Below are 21548 nucleotides of genomic sequence, written 5' to 3' on the forward strand. Positions count from 1 at the left end.
GATGTTTGTTCAAGTTCTGCAAATCTCGGCTTTAAGGGCAACATAATGAAGATAAAAAACTAAATAATGTAACTTCAGTTTTCTTTCATTGTCTCATTAAGCTAAAAACTGAAACTAAATTAAATGGCTCTAATGCAGTTTGTCTGGTTTTAACATCAAAATCCAGGAATCAACGTTTCATCTCGGTTAGGAACTTAATCTTAATCTGTGTTTTAGCTACACTTAGATATTTTATTTTCAAACACTAAATAACTAAGAAGGAAACTTCAAGGTGTTTTTTTATAAAACATATATTCCATTATGCTTGAAACAAATTATATCTGGATAAGCTCATGTTTTTCTGTGTGATATTTATTTTATTGATGGATTTCTGGAAGCTGTTTGGACAAAATGTTATCTAAATGTTTCTCAAACACAGTTAGAAAAAGTCATTTCTTAGTTTCAGAAATTCACAGGAAGAATTTCAACAATAATTATTTAACCGAAAAGAGTTTCTGACACTTTCAGTGTGTCATTAAGCTGAGTTTACAGTCTAATGTAGAATGACTGTGTTTGCTACTTTTCCTGCAAAACAGAAACTATTCCGATGAAAATGTAAATATCTGAAAGAAAAATATTTTCCATGGAAAGTTATTCATCATGTGTTTTAACACCCCTCTTATGTAATATGACTCAAAGAGTTGCTGCTGATTTACTTCATTTTCTGTGAATTGATTCCCTCTTCTGTCACTTTCTGTGTCTTGAAAATTTTGATTATTTTATATTTTATTTATGTCTTAACTTTATTTTCCACCCTAAACCCAAACAGAGGCCAGTCAGATGCAGCGAGCGAAGCATTAAAATAAGAATAAAGAACAGCTGGAAGCCTGCTACCCACTGATGAATGTGGTTAATGTTGCACAGGAGCAGATAATGAGACAGAAATTCATACGAAGCCGATGATGTTGCAGCGTAGTGAGGAAAAAGATGTCAGACTGGGAGAAAACAGATAAGTCTCCAGAGTTCTTCTGAGCTGAGGAGACGACCCAGAAAAGTCAGGATTAAAAAACTGGACTGCTTGGAAAGGAGGTCTACTCTATAGGGAGAAGGAGGAAGAGGAGGAGGAGGAGGAGGAAAAGGGGGTAAAGAGGAGCTGCAGGTGTTACACTGAGCATGTACGGCAGCCAGGAGGGCATTTTTCCCCGTGTTGTAGTTTAATCCAGGAACAGCAGCTGTGCTTGTTTCCCACCATGAACTCCAAACGCAGCAGTGCACATCAGCGACTCCACTTTCCACTGAGACGTTAAAATATACACCACAGAGAGCCGGGGGGCAGATTCACTGCTTACAGCCACAGAAACATGAGATATGGGTTATTTAACATGAAATATTCTTAATGGCTAATCATAAAACATTGAGCATTATGTGCTAAACCTACCTGACATTTATTTAAGGGGAAGTATTATGTATATTGCAGGCACAGTATGTACATTTTATACCATAATTAAGTTACCATGTTATAAAGATGTGATATATTTGACTCAAAATAAATTTTCTGATGCAACACCTTGAAATTGGGCGTCTGTCTCTTTAAGAAGCTCCTGGTCTTTCTGAATCTCCGCCTTCAGGAAGTCATCTCAACATGGCTCCTCTATTAACGAAGACATTAACTGTCCCTCATGTTTCTGGATACGAATAAGCTCAAAGAAACAAACCCGGTTTAGTCAAAGGTTTGGAGAAACGTGAGTTATTTTTGATTTAACGAGCTCCAGTGACCTCTGTGCTGGTCAGAGAGACTCGAAACTGGTTTAAATAAAAACCAAGCGTGTTCCCTTTAATACGATACCAAACACTATGCATCAGAATCAAAAAGCAGAATTTGTCCAAAGGGATTTTAACCTTCTGACCTGTTTGCATCCTGATGGTGGATGTTTTATGCAGATATGATTACAGACATGAACGACTGAATACAGAGCAGGAAGCAGCAGCATAAAACATAAAGCAGAAGTGAAACTGACACAAGCTTAACTAACGGGGGACAAAACCAAACAAAAGGATCCGTGAGATTCCTCTTTAAAAGTGCAATTAGAAAGTGCACAGCTGGTGGAGAGCCGGGCTTTGTGTGGCCGTGACAGGAAGAAAACGTGAATCCACATCCACATGTCTCTGCTGGCAGCTGAAATCCTCTGTTTCTGCTTCAGCACACACAGCGCTGCTCTGGTTTGTCCTTTAGAGGTGAAACAGAAATATTAGTCAAGAGTAAATCTAGATTATTTGAGCCGTTGTTCCTGGAGTTTGTCTGTTTTCCGTCTTCTCACCTGTATCTTCTCTCCTTCTTTCTTCTGTAAACTCACTGATGAACATCGTCTCCGTTTTCTGATTGGACTGCTGATGATCTTTGCTCTTTTATCTGTTATATCTTTCAGTCTTCAGGGTTTGACCTGCTGAATTAATCAATAACATTAAATTACTTCAATGATATGGAACAATAAAAAACAATGGATCTTCATTCAGACTAATGACATTTTCATGAATCCGACTTCAGGTTAACCGTCGCCTCACTTAGTTGAAACTATATGAACAATGTGGCATTAAAATGTGGAAGAGGAAACTTTCAATGTTTCAGCTTTGGGTAAATTTATGCAAATCATTGATATGGACATTGTGGACATTCACAATGTCCACAGTGTCCAAGCGTGGACATTCACGCTTGGACATTCAGTCCAAGCGTGAATGTCCACGCTTGTAAAGATTGTACAATCTTTACAAGCTGGTTCCTCTCCAGCTAACGTACCAGGCGAGAGGTGGGGTCACCTGGACAGGTCACCAGTCTGTCACAGGGCAACACAGAGACACACAGGACACACAACCATGCACACACACACTCACACCTAGGGACAATTTGGAGAGGCCAATTAACCTGACAGTCATGTTTTTGGACTGTGGGAGGAAACTGGAGTACCTGGAGAAAACCCACCATGCACAGGGAGAACATGGAGACTACATGCAGAAAGACCGGGGCCGGGAATCGAACCCAGAACCTTCTTGCTGCAAGGCAACAGCTCTACCAACTGCGCCACTGTGCAGCCCACTGTGTTACTTTAGTGGAATAGCTTAATTTGGAAGGTGTTTGTATTATTTCATTTACGCACTTTTAAGCACATCTGAGCTGAAGATTCCTGGAAAAGTAACAATGTTTTTTTAAATTTACCTTAATTGATCATAAATTTATCATATAATACAGGGACGTCCAAAACTCACAGCTTAGCAAAAATAAAGAAAACTAAAATCAAGCAAATAAAATAGATGTTTTTGTTTTTTTTATTGTAGAAAAGTTAAGTTATCTCAAAGTCAGTAAAAATCTCTTAATAAATATGACTCTATTATTATAAACTCTTGGTCATAGAAAGACAAACATTTTTTTCCATTATGAGGAAATTACGTTGGTAATAATTTCACGCTAATATTAAAATAAAAAGTCAACTCATCATTCTCAACCTGCTGTTGGGGGCCGCACCGACTCAGTCCACGGACCACAAACGGCCCCCGGGCCGCACTTTGGACCCCCCCTGATGTAACGCCTCTTCTGGGAGAAAACAAAAATCTTCCAGGCTTGATTGCAATCAGTTAACTCAACCTGCATAACGAATACAGACGAGTTAAATCCCCAGAGACGGTCCGGACCGGCTGCTGGTAAAATGGCTCAGAACATTTCAGGTTCTGTTGGTTCCCGTCTGAACTGGACTCATCATAAAAACGCTGTTTGCTTCGATAAGATCCTGGATTCATGAGGTTCAGATGCTAAGGACTCATTAGATTTTAAAGAACAATCCTCTTTTTCAGACGCTGTTCGTCAGATTCTGTCTGGAAGTAACTAAATATTATCTGTGGGTCATGAAGCCTTATTAACGAAGCTAATTGAATCTGATACGGCTTCACCTCCCATGTGTTCAGACATGAGAATATTTCAGTTTTACCAGAACATACTGATATCATTTTCTGTTTGCAGAAACAAAGTGCATTAGCCGCTGTGGCGGAGCTCCGTTTCTCTGAAGTAGGGAGGCGTAAAGCTGATGGCTGAGCTGTAAAAGAAACTCTTTCCTCCTCCAGCTGTATTTTACCGCTAAATGGAGCCTGTGGTTATTCAGCAACGTGTGTCTGTTCCTCAGAGCTTATGAGCGCTTGGAAAGCAGTCAGAGGCATAAAATTTGCTGTCATTGTGTAGCTTAAAGATACAAACACTAAATCTGATACTGACTTGAGGGATTCCTCCATTTTCTGCACAGCTGGTTGTTTAAAACTCTTCGGTTTAATGTGACCAACAGCAAAGCCGATTCAGCTTCCTTCAGATAACTTGTGTTTCAGATCATTTATCTTCTCTGGAAAATGTGGAGAAAATCTAAGGTTTTGTGTAAATCATGCAGCTTTTTCTTGTCACCTCATCGGAGGATAACCACTGGATGCAAATTATATTCTGTTTGGAAAAAGAAACAATGCAACTTTGAAACATCTGCAATTCAACAACCAAATAAGTTTTACTTTTTCCATTGGCTCCTCACTATAAGGTTCCTGTTTTTCTCTTATATCCGCTCACAAAGCATCCTGTACTTGTTTTCTCTCATAAATCCAGACAGTTGGCTTTTTGTTTTTAAATGCATTTATTTAAAGCATTAGAAGATGTTTTTTTTATCAGCACGTTGCCTGATTATGGGTTCAAATAAAGAAAAAGTTACCATTACAATAAATTGATATTTGTTTTTTCTGAAGTTTTGCAAATCAGTTCAGTGATGTCACTGACAGGATATGTGAATATTTTCAGATGTTCCACCTGAAAACATCCATTATTTTTGTGCACATCGTATTTTAAAGATTGTCAGAATGTGGAGTTTTTTAAAATCTCTTAAAATGTCCTTTTGTAGCTCCTGGCTGCATATTGTTGTGCAATCAGGTGCACAACAATGAGATCAGGTGTGTTTACATCTGATCAGATGTTAAATTCATTTCACCTGTTAAAATGTTTTAATCAGTAAAACAATCTAATTTTAGTTTAGAAAGTCATAAAACACTGGAGCATGCTGACTTATTCACGTTTTATCTCTCCAGGTTCTGTTGACATAATATCAGGTTTTCTTCTTGTATAGCAGGAGAAAATATGAGCTTAACATATTTTATGTTATTTTATGGTGACTCCAAATAAATGAAATCTCATAGACTTTCACATCCTGTTCTCCATTTCACCTTCATTTGCTTCAGGAACATTTAGAAACTTTCCTGAGGAAAATATACAGTGCTGAATTCATTTGATATTCACCTCAAAAGACACATTTGAGTTACCGTATTTTCCGTACTATAAGGCGCACCTAAAAACCTTCAATTCCCTCAAAAGCCAACAGTGCACCTTATAACCCGGTGCGCCTTATATATGGACCAATATTGATCCACAACAGGCCTAGCAACTATGGTAAGCAGCCGCCGACTTCATTTTTACCCCGTAGAAGAAGAAGCGTGCGGTGCATGCTGGGATTGTTGTCAGAACGCTGGTTTGTTAATAAAGTTTTATAATAGATTTAAAGCCAGGGGGGGGTAAGAGAGACAGAGACCGCGGCGACAGCGTGTCGGTTGGTCTGTTACCCAGAAAGCAGTTGGGCACAATATGGCAACACCAACACCGTGAGTGAAACAATGACTGGGGCAGACTACTATATAAAGTACTGGGGACCAATTCTTTATAAATGTGGATGTGTAATAGTAGAGTGTCCGTATATATGAGAAAAGTTTTAATAGTAAAGTTTTAAAATAGGCCTTTCATTGAAGGTGCGCCTTATAGTGCGGAAAATACGGTAATTTTCGTCCTTCACTACGTTGTTTAAAGCCACCAACTTAAGAAGAGTTTCAGCTAAACAGCAGCCTGCCTGCCTGCAGCAGAGGCTCGTTCTCTCAGGGAAGATGAATTTTGGCTCAGATGGAAAATAAAGATCAGTTAATCAGTTTGTTAAATTGCCCCAGTGACAGAGCACTTAATGTTCAGAAGAGCAGAAACGTGTCATCGTTCTCTTATTATTGTGCTTATCGACGCTGTCATCCCTCTGTTCGATCTCTCTCTGTCTTCCTCTCTCTGCTGTCACTCAGACTCTTCCTTGTACTTATTAATTTGGCTCCGTCTCTTTTGTGTTTTGCCATCTTGACAGGTTTTTTTCCCCTTTGGGTCCCTCCTTCTCTTCCTGTTTTCCTTTCTCTTCTTCTTTCTGCCAACATTTAACCGGTGATCGTATCTAAGTTTGCTTCCTCCCAGAATATGGAGTTTAAATCAAAGCGATTGGAGGATTCTGTGTAAAATATTGTTTAATGTGCTGGAGATGATAATGTGAGCGTGAAGCAGAGGGCTCTTCCTCCAGAAATATATTTACATGTTTTCGTCTCTGTTTGGATGAATTTATATACATTAAAAACAAAACCTGAGGCAGTGATTTAAAAAAGGAAATATGATTTTAATTGGAGAATTGAGATGCTACACTTAAAATTAACATTTAAAAACACTTTTATCAGAGTTTGAGATCTGAGAATCAGCAGCCGAGTTTCTATCTGTGTGTTTATTAAAGATGTAATTTTCGCTTGAAGTCTTAAAGTAATTTATGCACCAAAGTGGAGATGGAAACACTTTTAACCCATCCAGTGCTGGATCAAAACTCAGAACTATATTAAAACACAAATAAAGACAAAGGTGGAATAAATTAATTAACAGAGAGGTTTTATATTAAAGTAGATTTAATATCCGATCTTTTTAATAAGCTCTTATTTGAAAGCGCGTCCCAGACAAACCTTGCAGTAATATTTCTTTTGCTGATGATGCAGAATCGTCACGGTGAAGCTGCAGTTAGGAAAACATGATGAGGGTCAAAGTTGCTTCAGCGATTCGACTCAAACAGAGAAAATAAACTTTAACCCCGAATAATGAGACGTTTCTCCATCCAGTCAACAGAATAAATGAAATTCTGTTGAATCTTTCTGAACAACAGAAAGATTCATTTCTGTTCAGCTGCTTTAATGTCAAAGTAACTTTTAATGCTGCCTGGAGCCACAGTTACCCAGAAAGCCTGGCTCTTTACTAGTTAACACTTATTGCAATCCAGGAAGTTCTTTGCATACAGAGTAAAACTGCGGTGAGAACACATCTTTTGCAGAGCACTCAGCAGTGCTGTTAATTTTTTAAAACGATCTGAGAAATGCTTACCTACCCATGAGGCAATTAGCTCTACGTCTGAAACGTTCTGCTTTGTCCACCTATTCTGCTGCCAAGAGGTTTTAACAGGCTGCTTCCTATTCGTCTCCGGTCTTAGTCATCACCAGTCATCGTCTGTGGCGCTTCAACCAGGAAAGTAATTCCTTTTTTTAGTGCTTTACAGGATCCTCTCCATCAGACAGCAACTTCTGCCAGATTTCCTCTTTCTGTAATGAACAAGTCGACGGAGGAAGAGCAAATCTACTGGCTGCATCTACACGATACGTCCACTGTTAGACACTTCTGCTCTGCTCATGTCTTCTTGCTGCAAACATATAAAATAGACCAAAGAACGTCTGGATTTCTTTCTCATAATGTGAACTAACAGATTGAGGCAGTTTAGTAAATTTAGCTCAAACAAATCTTCCCTCAAGCAGCTCTAGATGTCTGTGTCTTCTTCCTAAGCTCAGGGTGATGAATCAGGCCGAGCTAAAATATTTCTGCTGCTTGTTTTCTCAATGTGGCCCAAAGGAGGAGAGTTTTCACCACATGGAGCATCAAAGTAACGAAGCTTTGGAGGTGAAGCAGCCTCAGGTGTGGAGGAGAACGTTTTAAAAGATGCTTTCATGACAACAGCAAAAAAACACCAAACATCCATGTTTAAATCTAATCTGTCCTAGATGGAGGTGATGCAGTTTGATGTGAGTCATGAATTGATTGAAGCAAATGTCGATTATCAAAGACGTCGAGACGTCACAAAACGCAGATCGGTCAAATAAAAGGTTTCTGTCTTATTGAATTACAATCTTATCTGAAGCCCAAAACTTGACTTGTGGCAAAAAGCAGTAAAACAAAAACGGGTTTGAATGAAGAGAAATCAGCAAACATGGATGTTGGTTTTAAGCTTCAAACAGCAGAGATTCAAACCTGCTCGTCTGCTCACGTTGTGACCAACAGTTCAGCTTTAGGACATTTATCCAAGCAAAATAAATCTTCCCTGCCTTTTTTTTCCTTTTGCTGAATCTACTGCAAAAGGTTTGATAAGATCATTAAATACAAACATCCATAGTGTCCGGTTTTGGGTATTTGAAGTAATGATTTCTACGGAGGGCTGCACAGTGACGCAGTTGGTAGAGCTGTTGCCTTGCAGCAAGAAGGTTCTTGGTTCAATTCCCAGCTCCAGTCTTTCTGCATGGAGTCTCCATGTTCTCCCTGTGCATGCGTGGGTTTTCTCCGGGTACTCCTGTTTCCTCCCACAGTCCAAAAACATGACTGTCAGGTTAATTGGTCTCTCCAAATTGTCCCTAGGTGTGTGCACATGGTTGTTTGTCCTGTGTGTCTCTGTGTTGCCTGGCGACCTGTCCAGGTCACCTGTCCAGGTGACCCCGCCTCTCGCCTGGAACGTTAGCTGGAGAGGCACCAGCAACCCTCCCAAACCCACTGAGGGACAAGGGTGTAAGAAAATGGATGGATTTCTACGGAAAGAAAATCTCTGATGAAGTTATTTTGAAGTCTTAAACTTTTACTTCAGGCTGGACAGGATGAAAAGAAACGGTCAATGTTGAAAGGTCAAATTAAAGTTAGAGACACTAAAAATGCAATTCCTTCTTAGAAACACGTTGATTCTCTGCCAATAAAAATGAGATGAGCTTTGGAGAGGGGGGTCAGTGAGTTCAGTTTGGGAAAAGGAAGGAATAATTGATTACATCTTTGCTAAAAATAACCAAACTTTATGAACTTTCAAGTTGAACTCCCCTCTCACTTTTTCCAATATGGCTCCTGCACACAAAAGAAATAGGAGATATAATAGTAAGAATTCATTTTTTTGGATTGTAGCCATTTATGTCATGATTTCTGCACGGCATTTTATTCTGAATAAGTTTATTTGTGCTTGAGTGCATAAAAAGCAGAGAGTGATCGATCCTAAATCTGATTATAGGAAACACGGAAGACACTGAATCACCGCTGAGTTTGAGACGTTCATCATGAACTGGTTAACTGATAGTGGATAATAAATAACTTTATTATCTTCATTTTCAGTTACACATCAGACACAATAAGGATCCTATTTGAGCTGCTGAAGAGGAGATTTGTAATGTTCAGGGAGAGATTCTGATATTTAGCGTAGAAGGTGGGAATCCGTCTGGGTTCTGCTCTGAGAGGCTGAAGTCAGTGTGACACAGCTGGACACTGCAGCAGGTCATTTACTGAGAGGAGTCTGAGCATCCTGCTTATCACACACACACACACACACACGCACACACACACACACACACACACACACGCACACACACACACACGCACCTCGACATGGTTTAAGTGGGTCAAGTGAACACCATCAGAATGAATGGGGAGTCCTGCTCCTGGTGCGTTTCTCAGAGAAAGTGGCAGCTTCATATCTCTAATAATAATAATAATTGATCAAATCCTCCATCACAGCCCGTCTGATAGACGGGAGACCTGATCGTACGAACCAAACCATCACTGCAGCTTTGTTTGCACAGAGTTCTCACTCTGCAATCATTTCCATTCTCTACGTGACGGAGGAAGTGAAAGAAACTTAATAAATGAGTCACCATAATGTTCCAGCCGCAGCACTTTTTAATCTCCTGCCTGATAAATTTGTCATGTGTAATGAAAGGAAAAGTAGAATTTTGCTCAAAACTAAAAAGAAATTACATTGTAATAATATAGACATTCCATAATAATACTAAGTATAGTTAGCTTCAAGCTAAATAGTTAGCAAACTGAACAGTAGTTGGCTTTGAACAAAATATTCAGCTATTAGGCTAAATATTTAATTTGCAAGTTAAATATTTAAGTTGAAGCTAAATCATACAAATTGAGTTGTTGATATCCTTTACCAACAAGAATAACATATCAAAATATTTAATTTTCAAGATAAATATTTAAATTGAAGCTACTTTTATAGCTAATATGCAAATTGACTTGTTGATAACTGGAGATGGACAATCAAAATAAAAACTGCATGAGGCAAACAGTGATGCTAATTAATAATCTCTGGCTGCTTTCATTTGTCCACTAAATCCATTTGTTTAGCTACATATTCAGGTTGACTCTAATTATTTACCTATTTAATTTGGAGCTAAACATTTTGCCTGCTCACTAAGTAATTAGTTTTAACTATGGCATAAATGAATGGCTAACATGTTTTTTCTCTTATCACAGGCTAATTATTGCTGTTAATTTTTAATTTTACAAACAGCCTCATATAAGCCAGTTGATTTATTTTAAATGAAGCATCCCATCCCGCTAAAATTATCTCTGTACTGCTTGTCTGTCTGCGAGCAATTTAGGCCACGATGTGTGACCTACCTTGCGAGACGAGGTAGGTCACACCTTGTCTCGCAGTCTTCCTGTCAGTCAGTGAAGTTGGCCGGATAAGTGGATTGAATGGAGAGCGGCTATTTCAGTATCCGCTCTGCTTTCATTAATGTATCTCTGCTGGGAGACAAACTAATGAGTCCTAGCTCTGTGCTTCTTCATCACAACGTTTGTGCGTCACCTTCAGACATTTTTTTTTGTGCTACATCACAGCGGGCGCTGCACATCGCACGCTGTGAGCTACATTCACGGCAAACGCAGGAGGCTATTTTAGATTGGAGTGGGTTTCAATTTCTTTCCTTTATTACAGCCACAGAGAGGATCAGACTTGTGGAGATCCGCTTGCTGATATGTAAATACATTTGACATTTAGGGTATTAGAGAAAATTGTTTTCACCTTTTTAAAAAGTGTGATTAATCTAAAATCACATTAGGTGGGAATTACACAAGGAATTATGAAATCACAGAGACTGAATTGCTTTTTAACCTTTACCAGACTCTGGGAGCTTGGGCAACCCTGGACTGACCTGATTGGGGGAATCAGAGCGACAAAGAGGACAGAAAACATTACGCTATAATAAGACTGCACCAGACTTACAACCCTGAACATCTGGAGACAAATAAAACACAACAGCTGGCAGAAAGTGCTGTGGATTGGCTTTCCAAGCAGATGCAGACCAGCCAACATCTGGCCTGCTTAAGCCTGCAAATCCTTCTGTTTCAGGGTAATTGTTTAATATGAGAGAAAACATCAGCTGGGCCACTTTACAAAAGATAATGATGATGACAAACTGTTTAATAAGCATCTAAAGCGGTCTTTCTCAAACTGTGGTCGGCGGGCGCCCCCTAGTGGTCAGCTGGGTACTGCATGTGAACGACCGTTTACTAGCCGTTTCGCTAGCTTAGCGCGACGCTACAGCTAGCTTCCCAAAGCGTTGTGTCTAAAATAACGATAGATAAATGGCTTTAAATCGGGTCACTCACTAGAAAAACTGATGATGCCGGTGGAAAGAAACCAGGAATATTTATCTAATCAGAGGAAGCGAAGTTACACCTGCTGAGAGTTTGACGTTCGGTTCAGGAACGACTCGATTCCTTTGAACGACTCTGTGCCGTGAGTCTCAGTTGGTCCGAACTGTTCTTAGTTTTTTATGACTTTACTTGCTTATAATGCTTTGTTCATAACTATTGTTATTTGTTTATTTGATTAAAAATGATTATGTTAAATTCATTGAATAAAAATAGAGAAATGTTTTTGATAGAAATTCGTGAATAATTTTAATGACGCAGAAGAGAAATTTTGTTTCTGGCAAAGCAACTCAAGTCCATTTTTCTTTTATTGCAACACTTGGTAGGAAAAAACAACTTATTTTTTAATTTCCATGTGTCTGACATCAGAATCTGAAGTAACTCAAAATGCCCTGAGTAGATGATGAACACAGAAAACAGACTAATATTATTATTATTGTATTATTATTGTATTATTGTGGAGTAATTTGAAGTGAGGGTCTGTGAGAGTTTGCTAAATAAGTTAATGGTCCTCAGCCTGTTTGACAAACTGACCTAAAGCATAAGCAACATAATGTCTAAAGGTCTTTTATTTTTGTTTATAAAGAGAAAAGAAAAAAGATGAATGTCCATCCTCTCCAGTCCAAATATTCCCCACATTCCTCAAATATTCCTCATCGTTCAACAAGAAAATAAAACATTCTTCCCTTTCATTGTTTATGATTCTCGGTTTCTACTATAAGTGAGAAGAAATGGTGGTTTTAGCTTCATTATTTGTGACTTCTTGAATTAACAAACAGGTTTTTAGACTGTATGAGCAAAGCCAGTCTGTAGTGCTGCAACAAAAAAAGCATAAAAATGCTGGCAGGCGGACAGCGGCGTAGTTAAAGCTTCTCGGGTCTCATTTAGAGTCGCAGACAAACAGAATCAGCCCACAAATGTTACAAATAAGAAACCTGTCAGCCCTTTAAGCACTAATCATTTATCCTGATTGCCTGGTGAGATTGCCTCTCGCTCTGACTCTGCTAACAGATGCTGATTTGGATTAAGGTGAACAGCGGTAATGTCCCATCAGTATCCTGAACCAGTTGCTCAAAAGCTGCTGCTATCAACCCGTAATAAGACTTATACCACACTACTTTATGAAATTCATGTGACGGATGCGAGTGAGCAATTTTGCAAAGAGTAATTGGCAAAAAAATGATGTCACTGGGTGTGAAAAGCTGGTGGAGACAATTGAACAGACTTTGTTAAAATCTTTGAGAAACATGGATGCTGTTGCTCAAACTTTTGCACAAATTTGTATGAAAAAATGCCGTTAAATTACATTAAGTGTTGTGGTTGTAATGTCACAAAATACTTTTTAGTATTTAAAAATTACATCATCAGACAGACAAAAGTATAAAGTTAAATAGAAATGTTGCTATTTTAAGGACAAAATGACAATAATTCATATAAATTACAAGAAATAACAAAAGAAACATTTTCCAAATCAGTTTTTTTCAATGCAAAATTTAGGAAACTAACAAAAACTGCAGAACCTTAAAAGATTCAGTGGGTAGAAAATAATGAAATTTTATTCAAGTAAGAGTCGAGATACTTTATAATAAAATAACAGGTGAAAGTAAAAAGTACAGGTTAATGAAAACAGTTTTTTACTTGAGTAAATGTAACTAGTTACTATCAAACTCTGGCTAAATCTTTACAAACTGGCCTTAAACCCTGAATGTCTGATTTATCGGTGAATAAAAACCATCTGGGCTTCTTGATTACTCCTGAATTTATTTATTTTCCTTTCCTATTGATGTAAAAGTAAATCTGCTGTTAAACCTCAGCTACAGCAGTTAAAGTCTTCATCAGTATTCACAGAGTGTGTTTGTGTTCAACCACAACAACTAAATGCATATTAAAAAGCAAAGTTCAGGGTTTTATTTCGGTGGGATAAATCACAGTGTCTGTCATTCACCAGGCCAAACAGATAAAAGATAAAAACCCAGAAAATCACGACGTTCTGATGGAAATCTGTGTTTTTCTGCCATCTAACAGAAACAGAAAGAGCAGTTACTGACTTTACCCAGTAATGTTTGTCTAACTCTGGTCTCTGGTCCAGCTCTGAGCTGAACTGATGATACAGAAACAGTCGGAGAGCTGAAGCAGTAACCCAAATCTGCCAAAGTGCCGTCCCACAAGAACGTGATAGAAATAGCTCCATTCTAGGTCACTCCTCTTTAATAACTGCAGAAGTAACTTCCTAACTCGGAGCTTCATTCTCGCTTTGTGTACTAAACTTCTTAAATCCTTCTCTGAGATTTGTTTGGTGTCTCTTGAACTTTTTTAAACCTCGGGTTCCCTCAGCTTTATTACCGAAAAGACGCTGCCGTCATGTCAGCTCTAAGTTGAGAACTTCTTCATCTTTTTCTCTGCAAATTTCCTTTCGGTCAGAGAAATGTCCAGTAAAGTCAGCCGGTCATTGATTTTGTGCTCTGCTTTGCAGATGTACTGTCCTGATCTAAAGAGGGACTGAATCCCGTCGTCCTTTCTCCTGTTAAAGTCACTTCTCGTCTTTCTTTCCAGATCAGGTCACTGCAGAGTAAACACACGGGCGGCTGAAACCGAGCAGCAGATGCAGGAAAATAAATCCTCAACGCTGCAAAAACACAAAATCTTAGCAAGTAATTTTGGTTTAATTTCTACTGCAAATATCTTAGTTCACTTGAAGTGAAACAAAAACTACCTGGAGTTTGTTTTCGGTCAATAATTCCTTCATGCTGAGGAGAAATTATTTAACTCGTAACAAGATATTTTCCCAGTGTTATAAATGAAATAATCTGCCAATTGAACTAGTACTTTTTCATCTGTATGGAGAAAGAAGCTCTTACATATTGCTGAAAATACTTGGTGAGATTTTGTGTTTTTTCAGCGAATGCGGCGTTTTCTCCTCCAAACTCTGAGTTTAAATGTGAAGTTAGTTCAGGACCATTTGTGTCTGGTTTCCTGCAGTGGACACCGATGGCAGGAAGTTGAAGGGAGGCATCCAGAGGAGCACGGAGACGGGTTTGGCGGTGGAGATGCCGAGTCGGACCGTCCGCCAGGCCAGCCATGAATCCATAGAGGACAGCATGAACAGCTACGGCTCCGAGGGGAAGTGAGTAACCACAAAGGAAAACAGCTGCAACACTAAATGTCTTTTAAAATCCTTTTTTTTTTAAAAACTGGTGATTCTAGATATCAGCATTTATAACTGGACTTAAGTGTTTTTGATAAGCAGTTCTCTGTCAAATCTGGTACTGAAACTATTTTGTTCATAGAGCTAAAATAACTCAGAATTTCCTGTAAATCTGACATTATCTAACACATAAAGCTGTTTTTTCACTGACGAAGTGATGAAAACTTTACCTGAGTGAAGTTGGTGTCAAACGTTTGTGCCACGTTTGTGCAGCAAAAATTTTCGTTTGTGCCGGTATCATTTTAAAGATATAAAGAAATGTTTCTAGAGGTCATCCAAGGTCAGCCATCTTCAAATCAGACAAAATGGGTGTCAATCAACTCGGCTACGTTTGTGCTGGTTTGTGCAGCAAAAATTTTCGTTTTTGCTTCAAAGCTGCTTTGAAGATATTAATGAAAGGGTAAAGGTCAAAAGGTCAACCAACCCCCCCTACTTTTATGAAATCAAACAAAATTGGTGTCAAACGTTTGTGCTGATTTGTGCAGCAAATTTTTTTGTTTGTGCCGCTATCATTTTAAAGATATAAAGAAAGTTGGATTTCATAAAAGTTGGGTGGCTGGTTGACCTTTTGACCTTTACACTTTCATTAATATCTTCAAAGCCAAAGCAGCACAAACGAAAATGTTTGATGCACAAACGTAGCACAAACGTTTGACACCAATTTTGTCTGATTTGAAGAAGGTGGGTGGGGGGGGGGAACTTCACTCCTCAGGTGAAAACTTTCCATCATGGAGATGAGAAGCTGCTTGTCTCTAACTGGTGTCAGGTGGAAATGTTACTTTTCTTCAGTAGATGAGCGTCCAGGTTCCGCTGCAGGTTTCTTCCTGTTAACGGGGAGTTTTTCCTCTCCACTGTCGCTCAGCGCCTGCTCAGCCAGAGGGGTTGCTGTAAAGCTCACTTGTTCAATGTCTCTACAGAATCATTCTGATGGTTTTCTTCATTTATTATGGAGTTTGAACAGTGAACAGAACTGGACTGTTTGATTTTAGTTTAAGTGCTTGGAATCTGTAAGATTAGACTGAATGTAACTTTTTTGAGACATTTTGTAAATTCAAATAAATTTATTTTGATGCACTTTTCCATTTCTAAAGCACATACTGCATGGCATGCTCTGTGGGTTGAGAACAAAAAAAAGTCAATATTTTTCTGTAATTCTACTTATTGTTTACATAAAGTCTAGATCTGAATCAAAAGGAGATGAATCACAGAGTTTATTCTGCAAGAGAACGTGATTACAGACTAATCTAAATGTTGAATATAATGTAAATTTCATTTTACTATTCAAGAAAGGTAACTGGAGCACTTACTTCATAATTTATTGCTGTGACAATGTCACAGAAAGTTGTTAGCACATTATAATAATCGTATCCATCCTGCTTAAAAAGGAGCGGAGAGTTCATCATTTTTTATTGTGGGTGTTCATTTCATAATTAGATTGCACACAGGCTTTTTATTGTTGCCTAATTTTGATGAAGTGATTTTGGAGCCAGTTTATCTTTCAAATTAACCTGAAATAAATGAAGAAACCTGCAGCTTCCACTTCGTGACCACTGGGTTTCCACAAACTCCACACAAACAACTAGAGAATTATTTTGTCTTTTAAAGGTTAGAGCTGATTTCCTTTCATCCATCTGAGGAAGATGAGTAATAACAGCATAGTACTACTACACATGCAGACACGTGGACACATGCTGAGCTCTGCCAACCTGGATACCAGCTCCCACAGTTACATAACGAGGCAGACAGACCGGCTGATGCGAGCGTCAGGGTGTCAACAGAAACATGGGCTGCAAGTAGAGAGACTGAAAGTCTGTCTGAATACACATTACCTTACACAGATTTACAGAAGAGGCTGAGTTTGTGCTGCACGATGAAAGAAAAATGCAGTGATGATGTGAAGATCTTAATGCGTTTATTTGGAGTGTCGTCACCAAGTTCCTCTGTTCATCAAAGGTCTGGATGTGGAGAAAAACAGAATGATTTGTATAAATACCACATCAAACTGGCCATAATTAGAAAAATGTCGTTTCTCATCATGCAAACAGTTTGAAACAGAACAAGGAGACAAACTGAATCTGAGTAATCAGTCTAAGCCTGTTTGACTCAAGCTGTGTAAACTATTCCTCAAATTCAAGTTTCTATGATTATCTTGCAAAATCTCCCCTCATATCATATCATAAATGACCGCTGAGCTTCCGTAAAGCAGCAGAACTTTAATGTAGTATCATCTATACATGGAGGTGGGAATAAAAATACAGATTTATGAAAAAAATATATGTGATATTTTCATTTTCCCTTTAAGATATTACATAAAAAAGTTGATTTTTGCAAACTGAAGTGTAGAAATGTGTAAGAATGGCCACATTTCACTTTTTATTTAATTACATTTTAATAATTTACCCCGCAGAAAAATGGCAGCTCAACTGTTAGTGATGCAGCAGTTGATGCTACTTGCAGCCACAGTCAGGTGACCCAGTCTGTGGAGTTTTATTGAACATCTTCTCCTTCAGCCTGATGTATGAGACGCGTTCAGACTGTTGGAGTTTAAGCAGAAAACTTTATGAATGAGAATGAAATGGGTTTAGTTTGGGTTCAGAATCAGACACTGATTTTCTCCTTACAAATGATTTGAATCAACTCAAAACACTTTATACTGAAAAACACTTTAATGCGAAGGAGAGGCAGGTGTGGAAATGATCACCTTCTGGTGTTAGTAATGATTACCTGTAAAGAGAATCACAATGGAAGAACATCCAGGTTCAGTGATGAAGCATCTCAAAGATGATGTTAAAAGATGCAGACAAATGGACGGGAAAGTTCAGGAGAACTTAAAAGAATAAAAAACACACAAAAAACAGAAGCCAGATGCAGTTGTGTAATTCAATACTGCACAAATTTATATACTTTCTTAATAAAAACCTCTTCAAATGTAGACGTTTTTTAGCATATAAATAAATAAAATCAAACTCCAAAGCAACTAAACACTGGAGCAACATGGAGGAACAACGTTTGACTGATGAAATTAAATGTACCTTTTGTGAAAACCGATTTGTGCAAAATCTACAGGTTGATTTTGATCTCATTGTCATTTTTCAATCGAAAAAAACTTTTTAAAATAAAGCTAAAGGCACCAGCTGTAATAAAAAGAACTGTATGTATAAAATAAGTGATTGATATCTGAGCATGCTCCGTGCTGCCAGCGTTGTGACGATGAATCATTTAAATCATCCGCTGCTTCGCTCGCGCTCCGTTTCCGTCAGCCATTTGGCTCAGTGCGCTGATTGGAAAGCTCAGTGCATGGACACATCCTGCAGTGAATAAGCACTTTGTCAGCTAACACCATCCAATCACAGTTATGGGCTTATTGATTAATGATTGGGGTATTTTAGTGTGTGTGCTGCGGATGGTGGCGGCGATGAAGCTAAAACTGAAAGGTGCAACTGACTGAGCTCCAGGAGGATCTGGCCTAAAAACAAAGCAGCTCATGATAAGGTATGGTGGAGGATCTGTGATGCTGAGGGCCTGTTTCTCCAACAAAAGGAACATCGTTAGAGAATGTGGCATGGCGAACTTTTTAAAACACCAGAATATTTTAAAATAAAAGTCTGGAAGCCTCTCATGTTTTGGTTGACAAACGACCCAATGCAGAACAGACTGAAGGAAAAATTAATATTTTTAATAGAGAATAAAGAAGAAACATTTAAAAGAAGGAAAACCTCAGAAAAGCAGGTCCAGAAACAGGGTAAGATAAGAATCCAGGACCAAACGCTACCTGCATTTCCATTCATCGTGTGTGATTAGAATGAGCTTTTCTACAAAAGTTCTAGGATAAGGTGTTTTTTCTGCCATGTCAAAATTAGTGTAATTCACTAAACTGCAGCAGAAAGACTTTAATGGATTAACTCTTAATAAAATAATTGTCCAAAAACATTTGAGCAGATCAATACAGAAATGGTTCAGTTCCAATTACTGTGAATGTGAGAACAATTAAAGTTTTCAGATTAAATGTGTTTTTTTTAGTGTTTCCGTTTGAAATGTTGCTGCTGCAATAAAGATACACTTATTTTTAAAAAAAATACTTTTTTAAATGTCTTTATTTGTGGCTGCAGCTAAATGAACAATGATAATAAATGGGTTGACGTTAATGAATCAGACAGAATAAAGAGTGAAGTGACCAGAACAGAGAAAGTCTCGTCCATTTTGAGTTGTTCTGTCTTAACAAACCAACCAGCAGCATCTCAGTCCCATCAGGTCTGAGATGCCGGTTTTGGGGTGTGTTGCTTGTTTACAGCATGAGCTTTGCATCGAACATCAGATTGTGTGAAACAGCAGCGTAATCCCCAGATGTGCTCCACACACACACGCAATAATCTGAAGCTCAGGATCTTATCACCCTGTAATACCCGGGCGCCCAGCGCTGCCTGACTTACTGCACGCCAAACCATATTTTCAGGGCTCCAGAAAGGATATTTCAGCTTTTTAAAATCTGCACATGCCAAGTTTTAAACGGCATCGTGGATCTATTAAATTCTGTTAAGGTTGTATAACAACCCACTGACACTGTTACCATTTTAAACACACAGCTATTCATGATGATTTGATGTTTCAAAGGTGAATATATAATTCCAGTTATTAGCTGCCATTGTCATGTAAAAGATTTGCTTTAGGGATAGTTAAGGAGGAAAATATGGTATAAATTAAGGTTTATAAAGAAACAAAGACAGAGAAAATAAGACTGACGAGACGGAACAAGCTGAGAGGGAGATAAATACGAGGTGAACATTAAGTCTGTTCCTGTTTGATCTCTCTCCACCAAAAGGCCACTTGGCTGTCACAATGACAAACTCACAGGAGCAAAATTGATCCACATCTTTGGACATCGTTCTGACTAATGGTGCGGTTTATGATATTCCACAGAGATCGGCCGATTGTGTCACCAGTACATATACGTAGGAAGAGTTCAGTTAAAATGCAAACCAGTGGGGTGCTGTGGTGGCGCAGGGGCAAAGCACAGCCCATGTATTGAGGCCCTAGTCCTCATGCCAGAGGTCACAGATTCCCAGCTTGGTGACATTTGCCGCATCATAACCCTCTTTCCTGTCAAACTACCTTCAAATAAAGGCCACTAGAGGCAACAAAACCTTTAAAAAATGCAAACCAGTTAAAAAAACAATCACAAACAAGCCACTCTGGCACAGCTGCTGCAGAAACACAGTGAATATTTTCAAAAAGCTCACAGTTATCAGAGTTTCAGTCCATATCTGAAGGAATGTGTTTACAATAACCAGCATTATCTTTAGCACCGTATCCATAAACAATAAAAATCTGGAGCCAATGCAGCATTTTTATTACCTGTTTTAAAAATGATTTTATTCAAAATTTTCAGCATTTCCTCAACTTGTTCTTATGTGGCTTTTTGTAGTTATGTAGCTGTTTATTATTGATTTTAATTAGTTTCTGTCTAAACTGTAATGTAATGGCACTGCAGTAACTGAAAGAGAAATTACATTTTTCTGACTTGTTTTTGTCTTTTAGCTTTACTTTGTAACATTTTCCTTATTGGCATTTTGTATTAAGCTGTCATCCATATCTATGAAATGAGACGACAGTCACTGCACTGCATGTGCTTTATGTTTTTTTACATTTCGTCATTTATGGATTTATGAAGAGTAAATCCAGATTCTGTCCTTGACTCAACATTTCCTCCTGCTGGATCTTTGCTCTGCTTCAGTGTTTTGTTTTGTTTTGTTTTGTTTTGTTTTGTTCTACTTCTACACTCTGTAGTTTTCACATAAAAGATGAGCAAGAGATTCGCTGTGGTCTGCTGACCACAGAACACACACACACACACACACACACACACACACACACACACACACACACACACACACACACACACACACACGTTTATAGTTCCTGGCAGTCTGCCACCAAAGCACTCTGATCTGATTCTTCTGAATACTCAGATAAAATTGGGTCACATAAGTTCATCACTGAGTTTCTTTTTGGAGTTTTATCTGTGTTGAACCATGTGTGATAAATGGTTATTTCTTTTTTTTTGCTCTTTCATTTCACCATTGTTCTCTACTTTTTGCATCTTTTTTCTTCTTCCATATCTCTGCCATCGTTCTTTTTCCCATTTCTTGCATTTTATTTCACTTCTCTGCTTCTACATAAGCCACAGTCACCGGATGAAGTTGTAATCCACGTCCTTTCTGCTCTCCCCTCAGTCTTAACTACAGTGGGATGTGTCTTGCATCCGATGCCCAGTTCAGTGACTTCCTGGATGGGATGGGACCGGCCCAGTTTGTGGGGAGACAGACGCTTGCAATGACATCCATGGGTGAGGAAAATTCAATGTTACTTTACAAAATCATGATTCAGAAATGCTATTCCACATCACAAAGAAATCTGTCAAGAGAAGAATCAGACTGATGAATCACTTGATCGTTTGACGTCACACATCCTGATCATTTGTGGATTTACCTGAAAATATAAATAAAAATGTTGGATTGTATTTAATCACTTTGCCTCACCAACGTTCTCCACATCTTCCACATTGTGTCACAGATCTCTCTAGTCTCTCCAGTCTCTCTAGTCTCCCTAGTCTCTAGTCTCTCCAGTCTCTCTAGTCTCCCTAGTCTCTATAGTCTCTCCAGTCTCTCCTGTCTCTCTAGTCTCTAGTCTCTCTAGTATCTAGTCTCTATAGTCTCTATAGTCTCTCCAGTCTCTCTAGTCTCTAGTCTCTCTAGTCTCTAGTCTCTAGTCTCT

The 21548-nt window shown here is 38.5% G+C and overlaps 1 protein-coding gene across 3 annotated transcripts in view; it reads left to right on the top strand.

Moving 5' to 3' along the window:
- The window catches only part of rims4 (regulating synaptic membrane exocytosis 4), a 42198-nt gene that overhangs the window by 8205 nt on the left and 12445 nt on the right, over positions 1-21548 (top strand). For all 3 annotated transcript variants that reach the window (XM_008408289.2, XM_008408291.2, XM_008408288.2), the window contains exons 2-3: positions 14552-14696; positions 21008-21120. In XM_008408289.2, the coding sequence (XP_008406511.1) occupies positions 14552-14696; positions 21008-21120 (258 nt within the window). The remainder of the gene's footprint in view (positions 1-14551; positions 14697-21007; positions 21121-21548) is intronic.

Source organism: Poecilia reticulata, linkage group LG5 (assembly GCF_000633615.1).
Source record: "Poecilia reticulata strain Guanapo linkage group LG5, Guppy_female_1.0+MT, whole genome shotgun sequence".
In the NCBI taxonomy this organism is placed as follows: domain Eukaryota; kingdom Metazoa; phylum Chordata; class Actinopteri; order Cyprinodontiformes; family Poeciliidae; genus Poecilia; species Poecilia reticulata.